At 40.9% G+C, this 24,629-nt stretch overlaps 2 protein-coding genes across 2 annotated transcripts in view; one reads left to right on the top strand and one right to left on the bottom strand.

Annotated features, from left to right (window-relative positions):
• The window catches only part of PSMD11 (proteasome 26S subunit, non-ATPase 11), a 31,127-nt gene extending 30,416 nt beyond the window's left edge, over positions 1–711 (bottom strand). Inside the window, exon 1 of the mRNA XM_030295522.2 lies at positions 571–711. Within this exon, the coding sequence (XP_030151382.1) occupies positions 571–661 (91 nt within the window). The 5' untranslated portion in view covers positions 662–711. The remainder of the gene's footprint in view (positions 1–570) is intronic.
• Positions 712–22,100: 21,389 nt separating this feature from the next.
• LOC115501543 (40S ribosomal protein S15a-like) lies at positions 22,101–22,563 on the top strand. Its single transcript, XM_032591189.1, has one exon. It carries the CDS (start codon positions 22,126–22,128, stop codon positions 22,516–22,518), a length of 393 nt encoding a protein of 130 aa, XP_032447080.1. The 5' UTR covers positions 22,101–22,125; the 3' UTR covers positions 22,519–22,563.
• Positions 22,564–24,629: the final 2,066 nt, after the last annotated feature.

Raw genomic sequence — 24,629 nt, 5'->3', positions numbered from 1 at the left:
ATTCAGAGAGAGGTCTCCCTTTAGTGGACCCTTCCGATGGGAGGCTGGGGAGAGGTAGCAGCTCCCAGCGTCCCGAGGAAGAAAACTCCAAGAGCAAAGCGAGCGCTCGCGCTGCCACCCGGAGCGGGCTGTGCTGATAACAACGGCGGGAAACCCTGTCTACGGCGGGTTTCGCCAAGGCCCTTCAACTCGAGGCTCTTAGTCCTGCCTGCGACAAGCCCGCCGGCCGGCACTGCTCCCGGTCCCGGGCCAGCCCGCATGGGCCAGAGCCGGGGCAAGGCTGGGGAGTGGTGGGGGCCCCGGCTCGGCCCACCCTCCCACTCCACGCTGAGCCCACCGTGAGTCAGCAGCCGGCGAGGGAACGCCGGGGCTGCCTCGGGGCTTCCCACCCGGGTGGGACCCAGGGGGCTCCAGGGAGCTGCGAGCGGCCTGTGCCCCCGGCCCGGCCCCCCTCACACACAGTGAGTCAGCAGCACCAGAGCCGGATAGCCCGGCCCCGCTCCGCCGCCGCCGACCCGCACAGGCCGAGTTGAGCCGGCAGGGTCAGGGAGGGGGCGCGGCGACCTTTACCGATGGAGTGGAGAATGTCGATGGAGGCCTCCCGGTCGGTGCTGAGTAGAGACTGGGCTCTCTGGAACTCCACCACCGCCGCCGCCGCCATCTTACCGCTTTCACACCGTCCCCGGCCGCGGCCGCCGACGCCGGAAACACACTCCCGGAAAGCCCGCCCTCGCGTCCCTCTTCTCTCATGGCCCCTCCCACCCTCCCGTTCCCAGAGCACCACGGGAGTTGTAGTCTCTCCGCCGGGCAGGGCATGAGGAGTGAGGGTGAGCACTGGGGTGCCTTGGCTGGTGGGCGGCAAACTCCCCAGCACCGCCTAGCGGTCAGCCCGCGGGCGAAAGAGGCGGTGCCTAAGAACTGGAGCCGGAGGCTCGTCTCCACCCACCCCAAAAGACCTCTTAGCGGCGACTCCCTTAGCTCGCCCTTGAGAGGAGTTTTTGAACCCTCGCCTAGGTATTCGTGGAGAGCCGTTTGGCTTCCTTTGTAGCTTCCACGTTTAACCACTCATTCAGGGCAATGCACGATCTTATAAAGTGCTCGCAATGTGGCAAAGGATAGCACCATTCAAAGGCGTTCAAGTGTCTAACGACATTTGTCACACACACACACACACACGCACGCGCACACACTTTCCAGGCTAGGATCCTATAGAATCATAGCCAGCCTGTGATTAAACCCACCAGTGCCGGGGAGAACTGATGTTGGAAAGTGAAATATCATCCTTGCCCCATTCACTCAATAAATCCCTCTTGGGAGTCACACCAAAGTCTAACGGCTACCTGGACTCCTCGGCTCAGAAAAGAAAAAAAAACTGGAGTTTTCTCTCTAATATCTCCAGTGCCTTCAACTAAAATCAGAGATACCTGAAAGGCTGTCAAGTGGCCGGAGAAAAGACCTTCTATGTGACCACTGAAGGGAGAGCCTAAGGGAAGGGCTAAAAATATAACAGAGGCAGTTCAATATGAGGAATATTTTTCTCTGGGTGAAGACAATCCAAAAAAAATACGTTGTCCCCTAAAGGGACCTGTAAAGGAAATCAACATTGCTCTCCTCTCTGACTGGGTTAGGCAATTTATATATCTTCTTTTATCCTCCCAACAATGTTCTGAAAGAAGATACTATTTACACATCTTTCCTAGATGAGGAACTGGTTTTAAAGTGATTTGGTGAAATTAATATGGTAACTGACAGAGCTGAGATCTGAAAGTTAGGAAATGGGCTCCTACTTCCTGGATGTATCCAGATGAAAACTGGATAACATCTCATCAAGTTGTAAACAGGATTGATGGCATTGGTGGGGAAACAGATTAAACGGCTTCTAGATTTCTCCAAACTCTGAGATGCCATGAATCTCAGTATAAAACTGAGACTTGCTTTGCTTAAAAAAGGCATTCCTCCCTCCTCAATTTGGCATGGATGCTAATGAGTTATAAAATTCCAAAGCAGAGAACAAGTCATAAATATCTTCACCTTCTAAAGAAGACCTACCTGTTCATCCCCAAAGACTTACTAAAAACTGACTAGACCAGTTCTAAAACCTCCACTTCCAGCCTCCATCAGGGAGAGAGAAAAATTCAAAAGGAATCCATTAGAAGAAATCATGAAAGAGGATGAAACGTTCACCTCACTATAAAGAGGAAGCACTACAAAAGACTGGTGGTGTTTGCCAGATCTTTCTCCCAAGCTGGTGAGTCCTGCTGACTACAGGAACTTAGAAAGCCATCTCTGTGCAACCACCATTGTGCGAGCTTTGAGGTGAACCAGACCTGTCTGTCCAGGAAATTGGGGTCTTCATGCACATTCATGAAGGCGGTTACCCACTTTTGGCCTGCAGAATTCTGAATTAGGGAAGGGGGCCGATACATTCCACAGTGGGACAAGGAGAAAGGGCAGCAATGGGGGAGCCTCCCCTACCTGTGTTTGGCATGGACAAGTGGCCAACTCAAATAAGAGGCTGGAAGAGTGGACATCAAAAAGTCATAACTGGGGTGCCTGGGTGGCTCAGTCGGTTGAGCGTCCAACTTCGACTCAGGTCATGGTCTTGCAGTTCGTGAGTTCGGGCCCTGCACCGGGTTCTGTACTAACAAACAGCTCAGAGCCTGGAGCCTCCTTCGGAGTCTGTATCTGTATCTCTCTCTCTCTCTCTCTCTCTCTCTCTCTCTCTCTCTCTCTCTCCCCCCTCCCCTGCTCATGCTCTGCCTCTCTCTGTCTCTCAAAAATAAATGTTAAAAAAAAAAGAAGTTATGACTGAAGAGGGATCTTAAGTTCCACAGGTATGGCCTCCAAGGAAGCCTTAAATGCTCCCAACAAGAGAATCAGCACCTGGACGCCTGCCTCTGATGGCATTAGTCATGTGACAGACTTTATTTACTTTCCTTTCCTTCCCACTTCTCTGCCCTCCCCAAACCCATACGCCCCACCCCTAATGCCAGAGGAGACCCAGACACAGCAGAGTGAGAGAGGGAAGAGAAAGAAAAGAGGAAAAGTATAAGCTAAACACAAATTTCCCACTGAGAGTCAGAGGGGGGAGAAGCTTTAAATTATAGGTTCACAGCAAAACTGAGCAGAAAGCAAAGACAGACTGGATTTTTTTTTTGAGAGAGAGAGAGAGAGAATGCATGAGCACACATGAGCAAGGGAGGGACAGAGAGGGAAAGAGAGAATGTTAAGTGGTCTCCACGCCCAACGAGTGCCCAATAAGGGCACTTCAAACTTTCTCTGTATGCATCTGATAGTCTGAACCTCGGGAGGGTCTGGTTACCATCCCCCTCACTGGGGGCCACAAAGTGTTGCATAATCTGACTGCTATTTTTCCAACTTCACCCCATACTCTGTTCAGTTGACTCCTTTTGTTTGTTTCTTTCTTTTTCTTTTCTTTCTTTTTTTTTCCTCAAACATACCAAATTCTTCCCCACCTTGAAGCCTTTACATTCTCTCCCTGGGTGTCAACTCAGAGATGGTTTCTGCAAACAGGCCTTCTGTGTCATCCGATTAAAAGTAATCTCCTCTACCTCCAGCCTAGTAACCATCATATCGCTTGGTTTATTTCCTTCCTAGGACTTAACACAGTCTTCGATTTTACTATCTCACTTGTCTAAAACTCACTGCCCTCCAGAAGGTTTTAGGGACCTTGTCAATCTCGTCCACAGTTACAGTCCCCAGCTCCCACATAGTGGCTTACACACGTGGCAAACCCTCAATAAATATTTGTCGGATGAGTGCTAGAATCTGTCCTGCCATAAACTTCTGCTGCCCTAAATGTCTGTATCCTGCACTATGTGACTGTTTAGGTATTGCTATTCAGGTTGCAGTAGGGGTGAAAGGACTGTCACGATCAGCCATGACCTAGGGTTTATAGGACTGGCCTGAAAAGATTAGCTGGACCAAAATCCAACTCCTCTCTCGGGAATTGGGAAACTGAAAGACTGAGCCAGTTAGCCAAGGGAACTGAACTCAAAATCTGTCACTTGGAACCAACGAGACCCAAGTTGGCAGAGGGAAAACTCACTAGAGGAGTGAAGAGAAGCAGGAATGTCATGGAAGGGAATGCCAACACCTGCACAGAAGGCCACCACCTCAGTTCCTAACAAGTTTCTGATTTCTACTTCCACCCCCATGAGGCCCACCCATGCCACATTCCCCATTCTGGAAATACTGGGACATGTTTCCTTTCCAAATATCCTCCAAACTTCCTCATTATGTCAAGAAGAAAGGTTCAGTGTGGTGTCATTATGTGTTTAATGGCTCTTCAATATTCGTTCATCTTTCTTTTCAGCCAACTGAGAGGAGGCAACAGTATCTAGCTGGCATTAGGCTTCCTTGTTTTGGTTTTTATAGGTACATCCTAGTTATGGCCAATACTACTGATTTTCCATCGAAGGTAGAGACATATAGTTACCCTGAAAAACAAAATGGGTCAATTTAAATAGCAATACATATGGTATGTAGACATGGAAAAAACCAGGAATATGTATGATAAGCAAATGATTATTTGCTTCAGAAATCCAAATTCTGGTTTAAATACCACTATGTAGCCAACCATCTACCTCCCATCATCTTTCTTTTTATTCCGAAATTACATCTCTGATTGGAAGACCAGGAAGTCCTTTGGATCCCTGCACTAAATTTATAATCTTTACAGCTGGCTTTCAAGTTACTTCTGGCTGTATACTATAGAAAAAAAGTATGGAATTTGAAGTTGGGCAAACATGGAGCTCAAATCTTCTCTCTACTACCATCTAATAGTCAAATTACTTAAACTCTCTGAGACTGGGTTTGGTTATCAATAAATTATTCTTAAAATCTACTCTACTTGGGGCATCTGGGTGGCTCACTGGGTTAAGTGTCCGACTTTGGCTCAGGTCATGATCTCGCAGTTCGTGAGTTCGATCCCCGCGTCAGGCTCTGTGCTGACAGCTCAGAGCCTGGAGCCTGCTTCAGATTCTGTGTCTCCCTCTCTCGCCGCCCCTCCCCCACACGTGCTCTGTCTCTCTCCGCCTCTCAAAAATAAAGAAAAGTAATAAAAAACATTTTAAATAAATAAACATTAAAAATGTTTTAATAAAATAATAAATAAACACAATCTACTCCACTTGATGGTTGCATAATAATGCATATACACTTAATACCACAGACTTGTACACTGAAAAATGGTAGAAATACGTTTCATTACATATATTTTACCACAATAAAAAAAATCTACTTCACAGAATTCTTTGAAGATTAAAATTTTAAAGACACTAGATCACTTCAGCGCTATGACTGACACCTATAAGTGCTCAATAAATGGCAGCTGTTAATATCATAGTTAAGTTGCTGATTAAATTAGCTAATTAGCATCACTACTCCCCTTCCTCAGGGAGCCCTCATAGAGAGCTAAAGGATCCTTTAATTAGTGAGTTTTATTGCAATCAGCTCTATCAATCAATCATCAATTTTGTTTGCAATCTTAGACTTCCTCACCCTTGCCTCACCTCCCTTCCCTCTCTGTAAAATTTGTCTCTACACTATTCCGAAACACACTACAAAGCCCTAATCTCCCCCTTGCTACCCTATATTCCAGAACTATTTCTTTTCCTAAATATAATTGTTAATTTTTTAATTTTTAAGTAATCTCTACACCCAATGTGGGGCTCGAACTCATGACCCAAAGATCAAGAGTTACATGCTCAACCACCCGAACCAGCCAGGCACCCCTATAATAGTTCATTTTTCACTGAGATTTTTAAATGTTTTATATCCCATAAATGACCAAGTAGGGAAATGCTATAATGTACTATCCTACTAATATAAGAGGATACACTTCTGCTCTCCCTCATACTTAGTGCAGTGCAGAGACAGGGAATTAGGTTAACAATTCTAAGCTAGTGGTGATTCCCCAGCTCTGCACGCTGGCTGCCATTGAAGTTCTAGAAGCGAAAAGAAAGTACAAAGTAGACAAAGTATATCACTATTATCCTTTCATCTCTCTTTGGAAATCCTTCTCTCTCACACTGCCACCTTTCCCCAGACCTCCAGGTACCTTGTTGTATTTATGTTTTATTACAATTCTCCTTCAGTGAAAGTCTGTTAGTGACGCACTTTGTCTTTGACTAAAAATGTCTTTATTTCGACCCTCTTCCTTTTTTTTTTTTAACATTTATTCATTTTTGAGAGACAGAGAGAGAAGGAGCGTGAGTGGAGGAGGGGCAGTGAGAAAGAGGGAGACACAGAATCTGAAGCAGGCTCCAGGTTCTGTCAGCAGACAGCCCGACATGGGGCTCGAACTCATGAACCGTGAGATCATGACCTGAGTCGAAGTCAGACACTCAACCAACTGAGCCACCCAGGCACCCCTTGACTCTCATTCTTAATTGTTCAAATGGGTACAAAAATTCTTATATTGACATTTACTTTTATCCAGCATTAAAGATATTAAAGATGACTGTTTTCAGTCTAATTGAAATTTCTTTGTAGGTAATGTCTTATCTCTCTGGTTAATTTTATTTTTATTTTATTTATTTTTTTAATATTTATTTATTTTTGGGAGAGCGCAAATCAGGTAGGGGCAGAGAGAGGGGGACAGAGGATCTGAAGTGGGCTTTGCACTGACAAGCTGATAGCAGTGAGCCTGATGTGGGACTCAAACCCACGAACTGCGTCATCATGACCTGAGCCAAAGTTGGACACTCAACCAACCGAATCACCGAGGCTCCCTTTCTCTGGTTAATTTTAATATCTTTTCTGGGCTTGGCTCTCTACAGATTCACTACAAAAATATTTACATTCTAATGAGTCTAAAGACTCACTGCCTCCTGAATCTGAGGATTCATGTCTTACATTAACCTTGGAAACTTCTCAACCATTATCTCTTTAAGGATTGCCTCCTCTGTTTCTCTTCTCTTCTGAAAATCCTTTGAGATGTAAGTTAGCTCTATGTTGTCCAATACAGTAGTCACTAGTACATGTAGTTACTGAGCATTTGAAATATGATCAGTCCACACTGAGCTGTGGTGTAAGTGCAAAATGGAAAAAAAAAGAATTTAAAATATCTCATTCATAATTTTTATATTGATTATATATGGAAATAATATTTTTATTAATTTTGCCAGTTTCTTTCTACTTTATTTAATATGGGTATTGGAATTTTTTTAAGTTTATTTATTTTGAGAGAGAGAGAGCAAGCAGGGTAGTAAGTGGTAGAAAGAGGGAGAGAGGGTATCCCAAGCAGGTTCCATGCTGTTAGTGCAGAGTCCGATACAGGGCTTGATCCTGAGAACTGTGAGATCACAACCTGAGCTGAAACCAAGAGAAGGGCACTCAGCTGAGTCACCCAGGCACCCCAGTATTAGAAATTTTTTAATTATGTATAATCTCACATTATATTACAATTGGACAGCACTGTGTTAGACTATCTGCTTCTTTTCACCATATTTCTTATCTTTCCCATCTTTTTATCTCTCTGTGCTACATTCCAGGTGATTTTTTTAAATGTATTAATAGCCCACTGATTATATCTTCAGCTGCTTCTGATCTGCTATATGCTCCATCTACTACTATGCTTTCATTTCAAACAAATTGAAATCTATATGTGCATTTCTACAAGATTTATTTGGTCCTTTTCCGAAATATTGTATTATTTTCTTATGCACTGGGTTCCTTCTTTTATGTTTTTAAGTATACAAACCAAAGTCTATAATCTATATCTGGTAATTATTTGATCTTCCTGGGGACCCAGTTCTGCAGTTTGTTGTGTTTGCTGAATTTCCCTCCTGGAGGATTTTTTTTCTCATGTGTTTGTAATTTTGAAATATGAGCTCATCTTCAACAGGGTTTTATCTTTGTTATTCCTAGGAGATCTAGAGTGAGTTTGCTTCTGCCAAACTGTTCCAATATCACTGTTCCATGAGTGTAATTTACATTCGTTTACAGGCTTTGGGGAATTCCTAGAGAGATTATTCCTAGAGATAATAATAAAGAAGAGAGAGGGGCACCTGGGTGGCTCAACTGGTTAAGCATCTGACTTCAGCTCAGGTCATGATTTTCCCATTCTCTCTCTGCCCCTCCCCTGCTCACGCTCTTTCTCTCTCAATCTCAAATAAACATTAAACAATTTTTTTAAAAGTCGGGGCTTCCTGGGTGGTTAAGTGGCTGACTTCGGCTTAAGTCATGATCTCACAGCTCATGAGTTCGAGCCCCGTGTCAGGCTCTGTGCTGGAAGCTCAGAGCCTGGAGCCTGCTTCAGATTGTGTGTCTCCCTCTCTCTCTGCCCCTCCCTGGCTCATGTTCTGTTTCTCTCTCTCTCCTTCAAAAATAAACAAACATTAAAAAAATTTTTTTTAATTATAATAAAGAAGAAAGGCAACTACCATAAAGATAAGTAATACCCCTGAAGTAAACAACCTAATGTATAAAATAGAAAAATTATTCAAAGAAATAATTTTTGAAATGTCTTTTTTATAAATGAAAAAAAAAAAAAGTAGTTACAGGTGGAAATAACAAATCATATCCCAGGAAGAAAAAAATTGGCACAGAATGATAGAACTCTCTATCCTAGTTAAGTAACTAAACACCAAAGTTAAAGAAAGTATTCTTTAGACAACAAGACACCAGCAAGTTGACTAAAAGGGGTAAAGTGGAGTTGTGAATCAAGCTTCCCTCACACCTAAGGCAAGGTTCGATGCCAGAAGATAGTGACATGCTCTCACAAATTTGAAAAGAAAGAAAATGTGGCCCGAGAATATTATACCCAGTCAGTATATTCAAATATAAGAGAAACAGAAAGGTACGATGTTGGCAACATTAAAAAAAAAAAAAAAAAGTCAGGGAATATAAGACAAAGAACTTTTTTAGAAAAAACAAAGTTGATTAAATCTAATTTAGTGATGGATCAAAACAATGAACTAATAAGAGAGCACTGCTGGTGGTGAGCTCTGATTCCATATAAACATAGTACTGAGACTAAACAGGATGTAAAGCAAATGTTAAAAACCTTGACAAATAACAATATAACTACGGAAAACAATGGGACGAGGAGAGAAGATGGAAAGCTGATCAGTGTTAACTTCAATTTCTTCATCTTTCTGTAGTAAGATGTTAGGTATAAGTGTCCAAAAAGTAGCTAAAATGCACAATTATTTCAATTATTTAATGTTTTTAACACCCCTCTTCTTAACTTTAAAGAGATAGTCTAGGAAATAATAGTTCTTCCAATGGAGAAATATTTACTGAAATTCAACCGTTTCTTCAATTTTACTTTTTTTTTTTTAAATGTTTATCTATTTTTGAGAGACAGAGATCCAAAGCACAGGCAGGAGAGGAACAGAGAAAGAGGGAGAAACAGAATCTAAAGCAGGTTCCAGGCCCCGAGCTGTCAGCACAGAGCCTGACACAGGGCTCAAACCCAGGAACCATGAGATCATGACCTGAGCCAAAGTTGGAAGCTTAACCGGCTGAGCCACACAGGTTCCCCCAATTTTTTTTAATAGAGATTTATTTTTATCTTTTTATTTTTTTGGAGAGAGATGGCTAAGTGAACGAGGGGAAGAGAGAGAGGGAAGAGAGAGAGAATCCCATGAGGGGCAGAGAGAGAGAGAGAGAGAGAGAGAGAGAGAGAGAGAGAAGCAGGGCACACTCAAAGCGAGGCTCAAGCTCACCCAATGCAGGACTCAAACTGACCAACTGTGAGATCATGACCTATGCTGAAGTCAGATGTTTAACCGACTGAGCTACCCAGGTGCCCCCATTTTACTTTTTCTTTCCAGTAAACTCTACTCCCAACGTAGGGTTTGAACTCACACCCCAAGATCAAGAGTTGCATGCTCCACAGACTGAGCCAGCCAGGCTCCCCTCTTCAATTTTACTTTAATTTCCTTTTTTGCCGGTTAATTTCTGACAAAAAAAATTAAGTGGAGAAAAGTAGTAGGAATTATAAAACAAAACACCTACATTGCTACCACTCAAAATTAATAATTGTGTGTCAAATTTTATTCATCTTCTTAGGAAATAAAACATTAAAAAGACAAAACTACCATCCCTTCAAGCCAGCTTTCCCAGCCCCACCATTCTCACCGAGCAAACACTTGTCATTCTGTCTAGAGACAAATCAGTAACTGATATACAGTATTGCTTTGTGTGAATAATCATTTTTTATTCACATAATGGTAGCCTATCAATCATAGTGTTCTGCATTTTGCTTTTTTCATTCTACATTGTGGAGTGAACTGCATATAGAGCTATTTTATTCCTATTAACTGTATAAATTGCACATACTCTCCCAGATTTATCCACTCCACTATTAAGGAATATTTAGATTGTTATTCTTTGGCTTTTGCTGTTACAATACTCTCATGCAATCGGCAAAGCTAAAAGGCATCCAACGGAATGGGAGAAGATATTTGCAAACGACATATCAGATAAAGGGCTAGTATCCAAAATCTATAAAGAACTTATCAAACTGAACATCCAAAAAAACAAATACTCCAGTGAAGAAATGGGCAAAAGACATGAATAGACACTTCTCCAAAGAAGACATCCAGATGGCCAACTGACACATGAAAAGATGCTCAACATCACTCATCATCAGGGAAATCCAAATCAAAACCACAATGAGATACCACCTCACACCTGTCAGAATGGCTCACATTAACAACTCGGGCAACAACAGATGTTGGCGAGGATGCAGAGAAAGACTTGGGTCACTTTTGCACTGCTGGTGGGAATGCAAACTGGTGCAGCCACTCTGGAAAACAGTATGGAGGTGTCTCAAAAAGTTAAAAATAGAACTACCCTACGACCCAGCAATTGCACTACTAAGCATTTATCCAAAGGATACAGGTTTACTGTTTCAAAGGGGCACATCCACCCTAATGTTTATAGCAGCTCTAATGACAATAGCCAAAGTATGGAAAGAGCCCAAATGTCCATCAACAGATGGATGGATAAAGGAGATGTGGTATGTATGTATGTGTACACACACACACACACACACACACACACACACACAATGGAATATTACTTGGCAGCCAAAAAGAATGAAATCTTGCTGTTTGCAACTATGTGAACGAACTAGAGGATATTATGCTAAGCGAAATTAGTCAAAGACAAATATCATATGACTTCACTCATATGAGAACTTTAAGACACAGAACAGATGAACACAAGGAAGGGAAGCAAAAATAATATAAAAACAGGGAGGGGGACAAAACATAAGAAACTCAAATATGGAGAACAGAGGGTTACTGGAGGGGTTGTGGGAGGGGGGATGGGCTAAATGGGTAGGGGGCATTAGAGAATACACTCCTGAAATCATTGTTGCACTATGTGCTAACTTGGATGTAAATTAAAAAACAAAACAAAATAAAAATAAAAACAATGCTCTCATGGACATCCCTGCACATATGTGAAAGTTTCTCAGTATACCTAGAAATGTCACGGCTGGATTCTATAGATAGGCTCGTTTTCAGTTTTATTAGATACTGCCAAATTACTATTGCAAATGACCATGTATCAGCATACCCAGTCCTCTCTCAGGTGGTGTGACAAAACACCATTTTCTCCATATCCTCGCCAATACTTGGCATTTTTGGCAATCTAAGTGAAATAGTATCTTGTACTCACCTAAAGTTAATAGTGTTGGGACTATTTATATGATTGTTTAATCTTTTAGATGGACTCTTCTATAAAAAGAGGGACTTATAAAAGATTATATGGACTATAAAAGATGGACTCTTTTATAAAAGTCAAATTTCCTCTTAAAAATTTTTTTCTCCACATCACATTTTGACTGCTATTAAATTGCTAGTCCAGATGACTTTTGGTTACTATTTGCCTGGTATGTCTTTTTCTATTTAATATTTAGGTTTTCTATGTTGCTTTGCATGTGCCTCTTGTACACACCATATTGCCGGATTTTGAGTGTGGGTTTTTTCATATTTTTTAAGTTTATTTATTTATTTTGAGAGAGAAAGAGCACAAGTGGGAGAGGGGCAAAGAAAGAATCCCAAGCAGGCTTTGCTCTGTCAATACAGAGCCTGATCAGAGGCTCCCACTTCTGGTCCTACTATACATAGGATTTCTGCATGCACACTGGACTGCCATTACCCTCTTCAATTCAATCCCATCTGATTGTAGTCGAGAATTTCTCACGATCTCTGAGAATGCGCATGTTTTTAGAGCTCATCTATGAACACATGAAATATTTTTTTTCCTATCATTTCTAGAGTTTGGGGGGAAGGACTGAAACCGCAGGATGTGCTCAGTTCACCATCTTGGACGAGAAACTCTTCCATAAAACTCAAGTAAAATATTTTTGTTTAAAATCATCATGTATAATATTTCATTTATATACTTCTTTTTCTATCCACCCATCCATCCATCCATCCATCCATCCATCCATCCCTCTGTCCTTCTATCTATCATAAAAGAAGAGATGCCTAGGGGGCGCCTGGGTGGCTTAGTCAGTTAAGTGTCCAACTCTTCTTTAAAAATTTTTTTTAATGTTTATTTATTTTTGAGACGTAGAGTGCAAGCGGGGAAGGGGCAGAGAGAGAGGCAGACACAAAATCCAAAGCAGGATCCAGGCTCTGAGCTGTCAACACACAGTCCAATGCAGGACTTGAACCCACAAACCATGAGATCATGACCTGAGCCAAAGTCAGACGCTTAACCGACTGAGCCACCCAGGTGCCCCAAAGTGTCCAACTCTTGATCTCAGCTCAGGTCTTGATCTCAGAATTGTGAGTTCAAGCTCCATGTTGGGCTCTGCACTAGGCACGAAGCCTAACTAAAGAAAAAAAAAGGAGCACCTGGGTGGTTCAATCAGATTCTATGTCTCCCTCTCTCTCTCTGCCCCTCCCCTGCTCTCTCTCAAAAAATAAACTAAAAAAAAAAAAAAAAAAAGAATCAAAAAGACGTCCAGAATCCATTTAACTTAATATTAAAATAGTTACTTCTGGGTGGGTGGAATTTATTTATTTTTAATTTTTTTAACGTTTATTTACTTTTGAGAGAGGCAGAGTGCAAGTGGGCTCCAAGCTTCAAGCTGTCAGCACAGAGACTGACGTGGGGCTTGAACTTACAAGCTGTGAGATCATGACCTGTGCCAAAGTTGGACGCTTAGCCGACTGAGCCACCCCGGCACCCCATATTTTTATTTATTTATTACCTTCTATTTTTTTTAATGTTTATTCATTTTTGAAAGTCAGAGAGAAACAGCACAAGCAGGAGTGAGGCAGAGAGAGAGGGAGACACAGAATCCAAAGCAGGTTCCAGACTCTGAGCTGCTAGCACAGAGTTCAACGTGGGGCTCGAACTCACCAACTGTGAGATCATGACCTGAGCAGAAGTCTGACACTTAACCAGCTGAGCCACTCAGGTGCCCCTCACCCATATTTTTAAATGTTTATTTATTTTTGAGAGAGAAAGAGAGAGAGAACATGAGTGGGGGTGGGGCAGAGAGAGAGGGGCACAGGGGATCCAAAGCAGGCTCTTTGATGACAGCAGAGAGCCAGGTGCAGGGTTTGAACCCACAAGCTGTGAGATCATGACCCAAGCCAAAGTTGGACGCTTAGCTGTCTGAGCCACCCAGGCATCCCATGGGTGGGTAGAATTTAAAGTGATTTATTTTCTAATTGTTTACTTTTTTTTGAGTTTATAATAAATATGTATCATTTTTACAAATAAATTCATTCTTAAAAGTATGTTAAGGTCAGCTGTCTTTGAGTGTTACAGGTAATTTTTAATTTTGCCTATCTGCATTTCCCAATTTCAACAGTGTGCCTATATTTGTGTTATCATGTTGCGTTTTTTTTTTAAAGTTTATTTATTTATTTTGAGAGAGAGAGGGAGACTGAGCAGGGAGAGGAGCAGAGAGGGAAAGAGAGAATCCCAAGCAGGCTCCACAATGTCAGTGCAGTGCCTGACTTGGGGCCGATCTCATGAACTGTGAGCCGAAACCAAGAACCAGTCACTTAACCAAATGAGGCACCCAAGTTCCCCTATTTGTGTTACAATGTTAAGAAAAAGCTCAAAAGGTGAGCAATCTGAAATCGGGAGCCATCAGGACCTGTAAATAGTTCAGTAGCACCATCAAATACACTAGAAGGATTGAGGAGTATTGTTATTTTCTAATAGGAGTGGTTTGGGTCTTCCTATTTTGGTTTAAGTAACAAAATTGATTAAATCACAAACACATAGGAAATATCTGTATCAGGGCTTTCACAGTTGAATCGTTAAGTACAGTCAAGCCAGTCTTCTAGAAGCCCCTTCTCTGTGAAGACCAGATGCAATAGAGAGAGTTCAGAGGAAACTGGTCCAAATGACCAACTGGTGAATGGATAAATAAAACATGGCCTCTCCATAGAATGGAAAATTATTCAGCAATAAAAATGAAGTCCTGATAGATGCTACAACATGGATGGACCTTGAAAAACTCACACTATGTGAGAGAAGCCAGTCATAAAGACTCCATATTGCATGATTCCACATAGGAAATGTCCAGACTACGCCAATGTATAAAGACAGAAAGCAGATTAATTGTTGCCTAAGACTGGGGGTATTGGAGGGAAATGTGAGTGACTGCCAATGGGTATGGGTTTCATCTGGGGATGATGAAAATATTCTAAAATTGCAGTGATAGCTGCACAATGCTGAATATACTAAAAAACAGTGAATTTGACTCTTTAAATGGGTGAATTGTATGGTATGTGAATTATGTCTCAATAATGCTGGGTTTTTTAATTTTTTTATGTTTTTGTTTTATTTTTGAGAGAGAGAGAGACAGAGTGTGAGTGAGGGAGGGGGAGAGAGAGAGGGAGACAGAATCTGAAGTAGGCTCCAGGCTCTGAGCTGTCAGCGCAGAGCCTGACGCAGGGCTTGAACTCACAGACTGCAGGATCATGACCTAAGCCGAAGGGACGCCCAACCAACTGAGCCACCCAGGCACCCCTCAATAATGCTGTTTTAAAAAAAAAAGAAAAAACTGGTTGCTTACACATCTGTCTCTTTGTGAAAAGTATTCAATTTTTCCCTTGGGCCTCTGAAATCATACTTTATGCTAGGAAGTTTTGTTTGGAAACACATTTTGTGCATGAACTGGGGCATTATTAGAATCACAACCATTTATACAAGGCTTCGTGATGTCCACAACTTGCTCCGTGTGTTCCTCCTCCACCAGGTGAAGCGAAATGATTAACAACATGGATTACAGGGGCTCCTGAATGGCTCAGTCAGTTAACCATCTGACTCTTGGTTTCCACTCAGGTCATGATCTCACGGTTTGTGAGTTCAAGCCCGGCATTGGGCTCTGTGCTGACAGCTCAGAGCCTGGAGCCTGCTTCGGATTCTGCGTCTCCTTCTCTCTCTGTCCCTCCCCCGCTTGTGCTCGGTCTCTGTCTCTCAAAGATAAATAAATGTAATAAAAAAAAATTTTTTTTAAGGTAAAAATAAGGATTACAAATAAGAACAGGCCTGAAGTGCTGGTATTATCGGGGTCGCAGCTAGAGGCTAGCAGTGAAGCAACATAATGACCTGCCTATCAATCTTAGGAAATCTGTAGCATGGGGGTGCTTACCAAGTAACTGATAGTGAAAATTTCCCATACATTACTTCACTTCATCCTCAAAATAACCTTTAATAGCAGGTACTACAGATCTGTGTTTTATAGATGAGGAAACTGAGGCTAGCTTAGAGAAGTGAAGGAGCTTTCCAAGAATCCAGGATCAGGAAATCATGAGTCAGGGCGCCTGGGTGGCTCAGTTGGTTGAGTGTCTGACTCTTGATTTTGGCTCAGGTCATGATCTCACGGTTCTTGGGATCAAGCCCTGCATCTGGTTCTGTATTGACAGCAAGGAGCCTGCTTGGGATTCTCTCTTTTCCTCTTTCTCTGCCCCTCCCCCATGCACACATGCACTCTGTCTCTTTCATAATAAACATTTTTTTAAATGAAAATAAAGTACAAAGGTTAAAAAAAAAAAAAGAAAGTCATGGAGGCAGTCCAAATTGGACAAAGTCAAGGAGACTGACAAGATAAAGACTTAACTCACCGAGGACACCTCCAACAAAAAAAGGCATGCACTCAGATGTCACTGCTCAATGCCTATGTTCTTAGCAGCATCTTAATCACACAGGCATGTGGTAGATTTACCTTCTCTGGAAGTCACCATTTCTCCTCTTTTTTTCAGAGTGAATTTTTCTTGACCTTTTCATTACCTGGATTCATCTCAAGAGCATTTCACTGTCCATTTCTGAAGAACCTTCTTAGCCAACTAATTTTCCTGTCTTTCCCTGAGTGCAAGCTAGGGAGTTCCAAAAAACTCTTCCCTGTATTTGCTTCTTGGGGCCAGATAAACATTTCTTCAAGGTGTGGCAACACTTCTGTGTTGTGTGCTGCAACCAGCACATTGTCAGATCTTCGAAGTCTAGTCAGAGTGCTGTATATCTCAGGGTGGGAGGGTCTCTTATTTATTTTTTTAGGTTTCCGTTATTTAAGTAATGTCTACATCCAATGGGGGGGCAGGGCTCGAACTCATGAACTGTGAGATCATGACCTGAGCTGAAACCAAGAGTCGGACATTTAACCAGTTGAGCCACCCAGGTGCCTAGGTGCAAACTCTTGACAGAGCAGCATGGTTACGAGACAAATAAGCATTCTGTATTAAGCCAGTACCACCAAAACTACATTTTTAGAATGTCTGTCTTCTGACTTGGCTAATTCCATAACACATATAGACAGGTGCCCATTTTTTTAAATTTTTTAATGTTTATTTTATTTTTGAGGGAGAGAAAGACAGAGCCCGAATGGGGGAGGGGCAGAGAGAGGGAGACAGAATCAGAAGCAGGTTCCAGGTTCTGAACTGTCCTGACATGGGGCTGGAACTCACAAGCCATGAGATCATGACTTGAGCTGAAGTCGAACGTGTAACAGACTGAGCCACCCAGGCGTCCCGTGGTGCCCAAATTTTAAACAAGAATTTTGTGTCATCAGAATGAATCTTCCTAGTAGAAATTATTTCTGGTACTAATGGTGGTAGTTCTCCATTATACAATATATAATGCAAATGTGTTTATAATCTGAGTGGCTAATGACAGCTTTTCCTGATGTCACATAGTTTCTCTTCATCCATTAGTTTAACCAGTCAATTAAAAGACAGAGATTTGGGGGCACCTGGGTGGCTCAGTCGGTTGAGCGTCCAACTTCGGCTCAGGTCATGATCTCACGGTTCGTGAGTTCGAGCCCTGCATCGAGCTCTGCACTGACAGCTCGGAGCCTGGAGCCTGCTTCAGATTCTGTGTCTCCCTCTCCCTCTGCCCCTTCCCCACTCATGCTCTGTCTCTCTCTGTTCTCAAAAATGAATAAACGTTAATACATAAATAAATAAAAGACAGGGATTTTTACTGAAGACTCCTTGTACACCTGGGTTTTCAATCCCATCTGTCATCTATAAACTTCCCATTTTCAAACGACCCCCTTAGAACCCTTAGCAGAGAGCAAAGAACAGAATTCTATGCCATTAAGTTGTAGCCTACAGATCATCAGATGGTAAAGGTACTCTACATATATTATTTCATTCAATCCTCCCAGAAATCATATGGAAATAAGTATTATGTAACAACAACAAAAATAAACAGACTGCTAGAAAAGATCAGAGCTAGTATCCAAATTCAGGTTATTCCAACCTAAGAACCCATGCTCTTCCTACTACCATGATTGAAGAGAGAGACACATTCATGTAAAGCTATGATACACATTATAGCATGACGTCTCATAAGAGAAGGTATAAATGAAAGCTGCCCAAACCCCCTAATAAGGATTCTTATTAGCTGTAGAAAACTGGGGAAGATCTCAGGAGGAAATGGCAAATGAAAGAGGACTTTATGAATGAATAAAATGTCATCCAGTTCTGAAAATACGGCCATCAGGTAAATTCTCCATGCAGACTCACAGGGATTATCCTTCATACCCATATTTCACCTGAAAATTCCTCAGTACTTCAAAGCCCTGCTCATCTTTTTTTCTTTTTAAGTTTTTATTTAAATTCCATGGGGCTCCTGGGTGGCTCAGTTGGTTAAGTGTCCGACTCTCGATCTTGGCTCAGGCTCAGGTCACTTGGTCAGTGTGGAGCCTGCTTGGGATTCTCTCTCTCCCTTTCTCTCTGTCCCTCCCCGCTTGTGCACTCGCACTCTCTCTCTCTCTCTCAGAATAAAGAAACTAAAAATTTTTTTAATTCCAGTTAGTTTATATACAGTGTGGTATTAGTTTCAGATCTACAGCATAGTGATTCAACACCTCCACACAATTCCGGTGCTTATCATGATAAGTGCACTCCTTAATCCCCTTCACCTATTTCACTCATCTCCTCTCCCCTCTGGTCATGAGTTTGTTCTCTATAGTTATGAATCTGTTTCTTGGTTTGCCTCTTTTTCCTTTGCTCTTAGATTCCACATATGAGTGAAATTACAAGGTATTTGTCTTTCTCTGACTTATTTCGCTTAGCATTATGTTCTCTAGCCCCATCCATGTCCTTGCGAACGGCAAGATTTCATTCTTTTTTATGGCTGAGTATTATTCCATTGTATATATACACCACATCTTCTTTATCCATTCATCAGTCGATAAGACACTCAGGCTGTTCCCATAATTTGGCTGTTGTAGATAATGCTGCTGTAAACGTCAGAGTGCATGTATCCCTTTGAATTAGTATTTGTGTATTTTTTGGATAAATACCCAATAGTGTTATTGTGGGATCATAGTGTAGTTCTATTTTTAACATTTTGAGGAAACCCCATACTGTTTTCCATGGTGGCTGCACCAGTTTGCATTCACACCAACAGTGCAAGATGGTTCCCCTTTCTCCATATCCTTGCCAACACCTGTTGTTTCTTCTGTTGTTGATTTTAGCCATTCTGACAGGTGAGGTGATATCTCATTGTAGGTATGACTTGCATGTACCTGATAATAAGTGATATTAAGCAACTTTTCATGTATCTGTTGGCCATCTGTATCTCTGGAAAAATATCTGTGTCTTCTGCCCATTTTTAATTGGATTATTTGTTTTTTGGGTGGTGAGTTTTAGAAGCTCTTTATAGATTTTGGATATTAACCCTTTATCTGATATGTCATTTGCAAATATCTTCTTCCATTCCATAGGTTGCCTTTCAGTCTTATTGTTTACTTCAGTGTGCAGAAACTTTTTATTTTGATGTGGTCCTAATAGTTTATTTTTGCTTTTGTTTCCCTTGCTTCAGGAGACATATCTAGAAAGAAGTCACTATGGCCCATGTCAAAGTTACTGCCTCTGTTCTCTTCTAGGACTTTTATAGTTTCAGGTCTCACATTTGGGTCTTTAATCCATGTTAAATTTATTTTTGTGTATGATGTAAGTGGCCCAGTTTTCTTGTGCATGTTGCTGTCCACTTTCCCCAACACTATTTGCTGAAGAGACAGTCTGTATCACATTGGATATTCTTTCCTGCTTTGTCAAAGATTAATTGGCCATATAGCTGTGGATTCATTTCTGGTTTTTCTATTCTATTTATCTGTATGTCTATTTTTGTGCCAGTACCATCTTTTCATCACTACAGCTTTGTAGTATATCTTGAAGTCTGGAATTGTGATGCCTCCAGCTTTGCTTTTCAAGATTGCTTTGGCTATGGGGCACCTCAGTGGCCCAGTCGATTGGGCATCTGACTCTTGATTTTGGTTCAAATCATGATCCCATGGTTTGTGAGGTTGAGCCCTGCCATGGGCTCTGCACTGACAGCACACAGCCTCCTTGGGATTCTCTCTCTACCTCTCTCTCTCTCTCTCACTCTCTGCCCCTTCTTCATTCATGCTTTCTCTCTCGCTTGCTAAAAAAAAAAAAAAAAAAGATTGCTTTGGCCATTTGGGGTCTTTCTGGTTCCATACAAGTTTTAGAATTGTTTGTTCTAGTTCTGTGAAGAATACAGGTGTTATTTTGATAGGGATTGCACTGAATGTATAGATTGTTTTGGGTAGTATAGACATTTTAACAATATTTGTTCTTCTAATCCATGAACATAGAATGTCTTTCCATTTCTTTGTGTCATCTTCAATTTCTTTGATCAGTGTTTCATAGTTTTCAGAGTATACCTCTTTCACCTCTTTGGTTAGGTTTATTCCTAGGTATCTTATGGGTTTTGGTGCAATTGTTAATGGGACTGATTTCTTAATTTCTCTTTGTTGATTCATTTGTGATGTATAGAAATGCAACAGGTTTCTGTACATTGATTTTGTATCCTGGCTTTATTCATTTATCAGTTCTAGCAGTTTCTAAACCTACTTTATTGAAGGGTTTTATTATAAATGAATGTTATGTTTTGTCAAATGCTTTTTCTGCATCTATTGAAATGATATGATTCTTACGCTTTCTTTTATTAACATAGTGTTTCATGTTAATTGATTTGCATATATGAAACCACACTTGCAACCCAGTAATAAATGTCAATTGATCAAGGTGCATGATTTTTTTGATGTATTGTTGGACTCGGTTTGCTAGTATTTTGAGAAGTTGTGCACCCATGTTCATCAGGGATATTGGCTTGTAGTTCTCTTTTTCAGTGGAGTCATTCTCTAGTTTTGGTATCAGGGTAATGCTGGCCTCATAGAATGAGCTTGGAAGTTTTCCTTACTTTTCTATTTTTTGGAATAGTTTGAGAATAGGTATGAACTTTTATTTTTTTTAAGTTTATTTATTTTGAGAGTGAGAGAACATGCATGTGGGTGGGGGAGGGGTGAAGAGAGAGGGAGAGAGAATCCCAAGCAGGCTCCACACCGTCAGCACAGAGCTCAATCCCACAAACTGTGAGATCATGACCTGAGCCAAAACCAAGTGTTGGATGCTTAACCAACTGAGCCACCCAGGCACCTCAAGAATAGGTATGAACTCTTCTTTATGCTTAGAATTCCCCTGGGAAACCATCCAACCCTGGACTTTTGTTTTTTGATTACTGATTCAGTTCATTTGCTGGTTATTGGTCTGTTCAAATTTTCTGTTTCAGTTTTGATAGTTTATAGGTTTCCACCAATTTATCCCATTTCTTCCAGGTTGTCCAATTTGATGGCATATAGTTTTTCATAATATTCTCTTAGAATTGTTTGTATTTCTGTGGCTGGTGTTGGTTGTTATTTCTCCTCTCTCTCATTTGTGATTGTATCTGGGTCCTTTCTCTCCCCCACCCCCCGCCTTTTTTTTTTTTTTTTTTTTTTTTTGATGAGCTTGTCTAGAGGGTTTTCAATTTTATTAAAGAACCAGATCCTGGTTTCAGTGATCTGTTCTGGTTTTTTTTTTTCCTTTCTATTATCATTTATTTCTGCTCTAATCTTTATTATTTCCTTCCTTCTGCTGGCTTAGGCTTCCTTTGTTCTTTTCCAAGCTCCTTTAAGTGTAACATTAGGTTGTTTGAGATTTTTCTTGCTTCTTAAGGGAGGCCTTAATGCTATATGCCTTCCCCTTAAGACTGATTTTGCTGCATCCCAAAGGTTTTGTTGTGTTTTCATTTTTCATTTGTTTCCATGTATTTAATTTGATTTCCTGGTTGGCCCATTCATTGTCTAGCAGTACGTGGCTTAACCTCCATGTATATGTGGTCTTTCCAAATTTTTCTTGTGATTGACTTCTAGTTTCCTAGCATTGTGGTTAGAAAAGGTACATGGTATGACTTCAACCTTCTTGAATTTGTTAAGGCCTGTTTTGTGGCCTAATGTGTGATCTATTATGGAGAATGTTCCATGTGCACTTGAAAAGAATGTGTGTTCTGCTTTCTTAACATGGGATGTTCTGAATATATCTGTTGAGTCCATCTGGTCCAGCGTGCCATTCAAAGCCATTGTTTCCTTGTTGATTTTCTTTTTAGATGATCAATCCATTGATGTAAGTGGGGTGTTACAGTCCCTACAATTATTGCATAATTATGAATCAGTTCCTTTATGTTTGTTGTTTTCTGTATTTGGGTGCTTTATGTTAGGTGCACAAATATTTACAATTGTTGTATCTTCTTGTTGGATTGTCCCTTTATTAATATATAGTGGCCTTCTAGCTCTTTCTACCATCTTTCTGTGCTGCCATTATGGTGAGCATGAATGTCCTGGCAGATCCTCTCAAGAGCATTAACAATGCTGAAAAGAGAGGCAAACGCCAGGTTCTTATTAGGCCATGCTCCAAAGTCATTGTCCGATTTCTGACTGTGATGATGAAGCATGGTTACATTGGCGAATCTGAAATCATCGATGATCACAGAGCTGGGAAAATTGTTGCGAACCTCACAGGCAGATTAAACAAGTGTGGAGTGATCAGCCCCAGGTTTGATGTACAACTCAAAGATCTAGAAAAATGGCAGAATAATCTGCTCCCATCCCGCCAGTTTGGTTTCATTGTGCTGACAACCTCAGCTGGCATCATGGACCATGAAGAAGTAAGACAAAAACACACAGGAGGGAAAATCCTGGGATTCTTTTTCTAGCGATGCAATACATTCATACAAATAAAATGCCTCACTGGAAAAAAAGGGGAAAAGGAAAAATATATATATAGTGGTTTTGTCTCTTAACAGTCTTTGTTTTATAATCATTTGTCTAGGGGCACCTGGGTGGCTCAGTTGGTTAAGTATCCAATTCTACATTTTGGCTCAGGTCATGATCTCACCAACTGTGAGGCCCATGCTGTCAGCATGGAGTCAGCTTGGAAATATCTCTCCCAATCTCTCCACCCCTCCCCTGTTCACACCCATGCTTTCTCTCAAAATAAATAAAATTTTAAAAATAAATAAAGACTAGTTTGTCAAAAAAAAAAAAAAAAAGCCTAGTTTGTCCCATGTAGGTATTGCTACTCTGGCTTTCCTTTGACATCTATTTGAATGACAAATGTTTCTCCAGGCCCTCATGTATCTAGGTGTAAAATGAGTCCTGGGGCATCTGAGTGGTTCAGTTGGCTGAGTGTCCAACTCTTTATTTATTTATTTAAATATATGAAATTTATTGTCAAATTTGTTTCCATACAACACCCAGTGCCAACTCTTGATTTCAGCTCAGGTCATGATCTCATGGTTCCTCGGATTGAGCCCTGCATTGGGCTCTGTGCTAACAGTGTGGAGCCTGCTTGGGATTCTCTCCCTCCTCTCTCTCTGTCCTTTCACCTGTTCATGCTCTAAGTAAACCTAAAAAAATAAAATAAGTCTCTTGTAAGGCAACATATAGAAGATGGATCTTGTTTTTTCATCCATTACGTCACTTTATGTCTTTTGCTCGGAGCATTTAGTCCATTGACTTTCAAAGTAATTATTGATAGATATGTATTTATTGCCATTTCATTATTTGTTTTGTTGTTCCCAGAGATTTTCTCTGATCCTTTCTTGTATTTCTTTCATGTATTGCTGATTTTCTTTAGTAATATATTTGGATTTTGTTCTCTTTATTCTTTGCATGTTTACTGGTGGTTTTTTTTTTTTATTAACTTGTTTTACTTTTTATTTTTTAAAATTTACATCCAAATTAGTTAGCATATAGTGCAACAATGATTTCAGGAGTAGATTCCTTAGTGCCCCTTACCCATTTAGCCTATCCCCCCTCCCACAAACCCTCCAGCAACCCTCAGTTTGTTCTCCATATTTATGAGTCTCTTCTGTTTTGCCCCCCTGCCTGTTTTTATATTATTTTTGTTTCCCTTCCCTTATGTTCATCTGTTTTGTCTCCTAAAGTCCTCATATGAGTGAAGTCATAGGATTTTTGTCTTTCTCTAATTTCACTTAGCATAATACCCTCCAGTTCCATCCACGTAGTTGCAAATGGCAAGATTTCATTCTTTTTGATTGCTGAGTAATACTCCATTGTATATATATACACCACATCTTCTTTATCCATTCATCCTTTGATGGACATTTGGGCTCTTTCCATACTCTGGCTATTGTTGATAGTGCTGCTATAAACATTGGGGTGCATATGTCCCTTCGATACAACTGTATCCCTTGGATAAATAGTAGTGCAATTGCTGGGTTGTAGGGTAGTTCTATTTTTAATCTTTTGAGGAACCTCCATACTGTTTTCCAGAGTGGCTGCACCAGCTTGCATTCCGATAGTGGTTTTGATATTTGGTTAGCATTTGGTTTGTATATAACCTCTTCTGCATACAGCTGCCTATATTGTTGATGGTCATTTAAGCTTGAACCCATTCTTCTCTCCTCTCCTCCTCCTGTTTTAGATACATGTTATTGTATTTTAAATTATTTTTTGTGTGTGAGCTCCTTGGTGGATTTTTTACAGAGACATTCACTTTTACTGCTTTTGTGTTTCCTACCTTTATACTGTCATTTTCGGGCTCTCCTTTCCACTCAAACAGTCCGCCTTAATATTTCTCACAGGGAGTACTGCTCGTCTTCAGAATTCTCTGCACTCCATCTACAAATGCTCCCTGAGCCATATCTCAAACCAAATTTCCATTATAATTTTTTTCAGGATGCCTCGGGTTATTCTTGTTTAAAAATAGACACTTAGCTCTGAGGCATAAGGCTTTTCAAGAGCACTTTTCATTCCACTCATCCCCTGCATTCTGGATCATTTGTATCGACTTAATATTGCT

Source organism: Lynx canadensis, chromosome E1 (assembly GCF_007474595.2).
Source record: "Lynx canadensis isolate LIC74 chromosome E1, mLynCan4.pri.v2, whole genome shotgun sequence".
Taxonomy (NCBI): domain Eukaryota; kingdom Metazoa; phylum Chordata; class Mammalia; order Carnivora; family Felidae; genus Lynx; species Lynx canadensis.
This window is presented reverse-complemented; position numbering and strand designations above follow the sequence as displayed.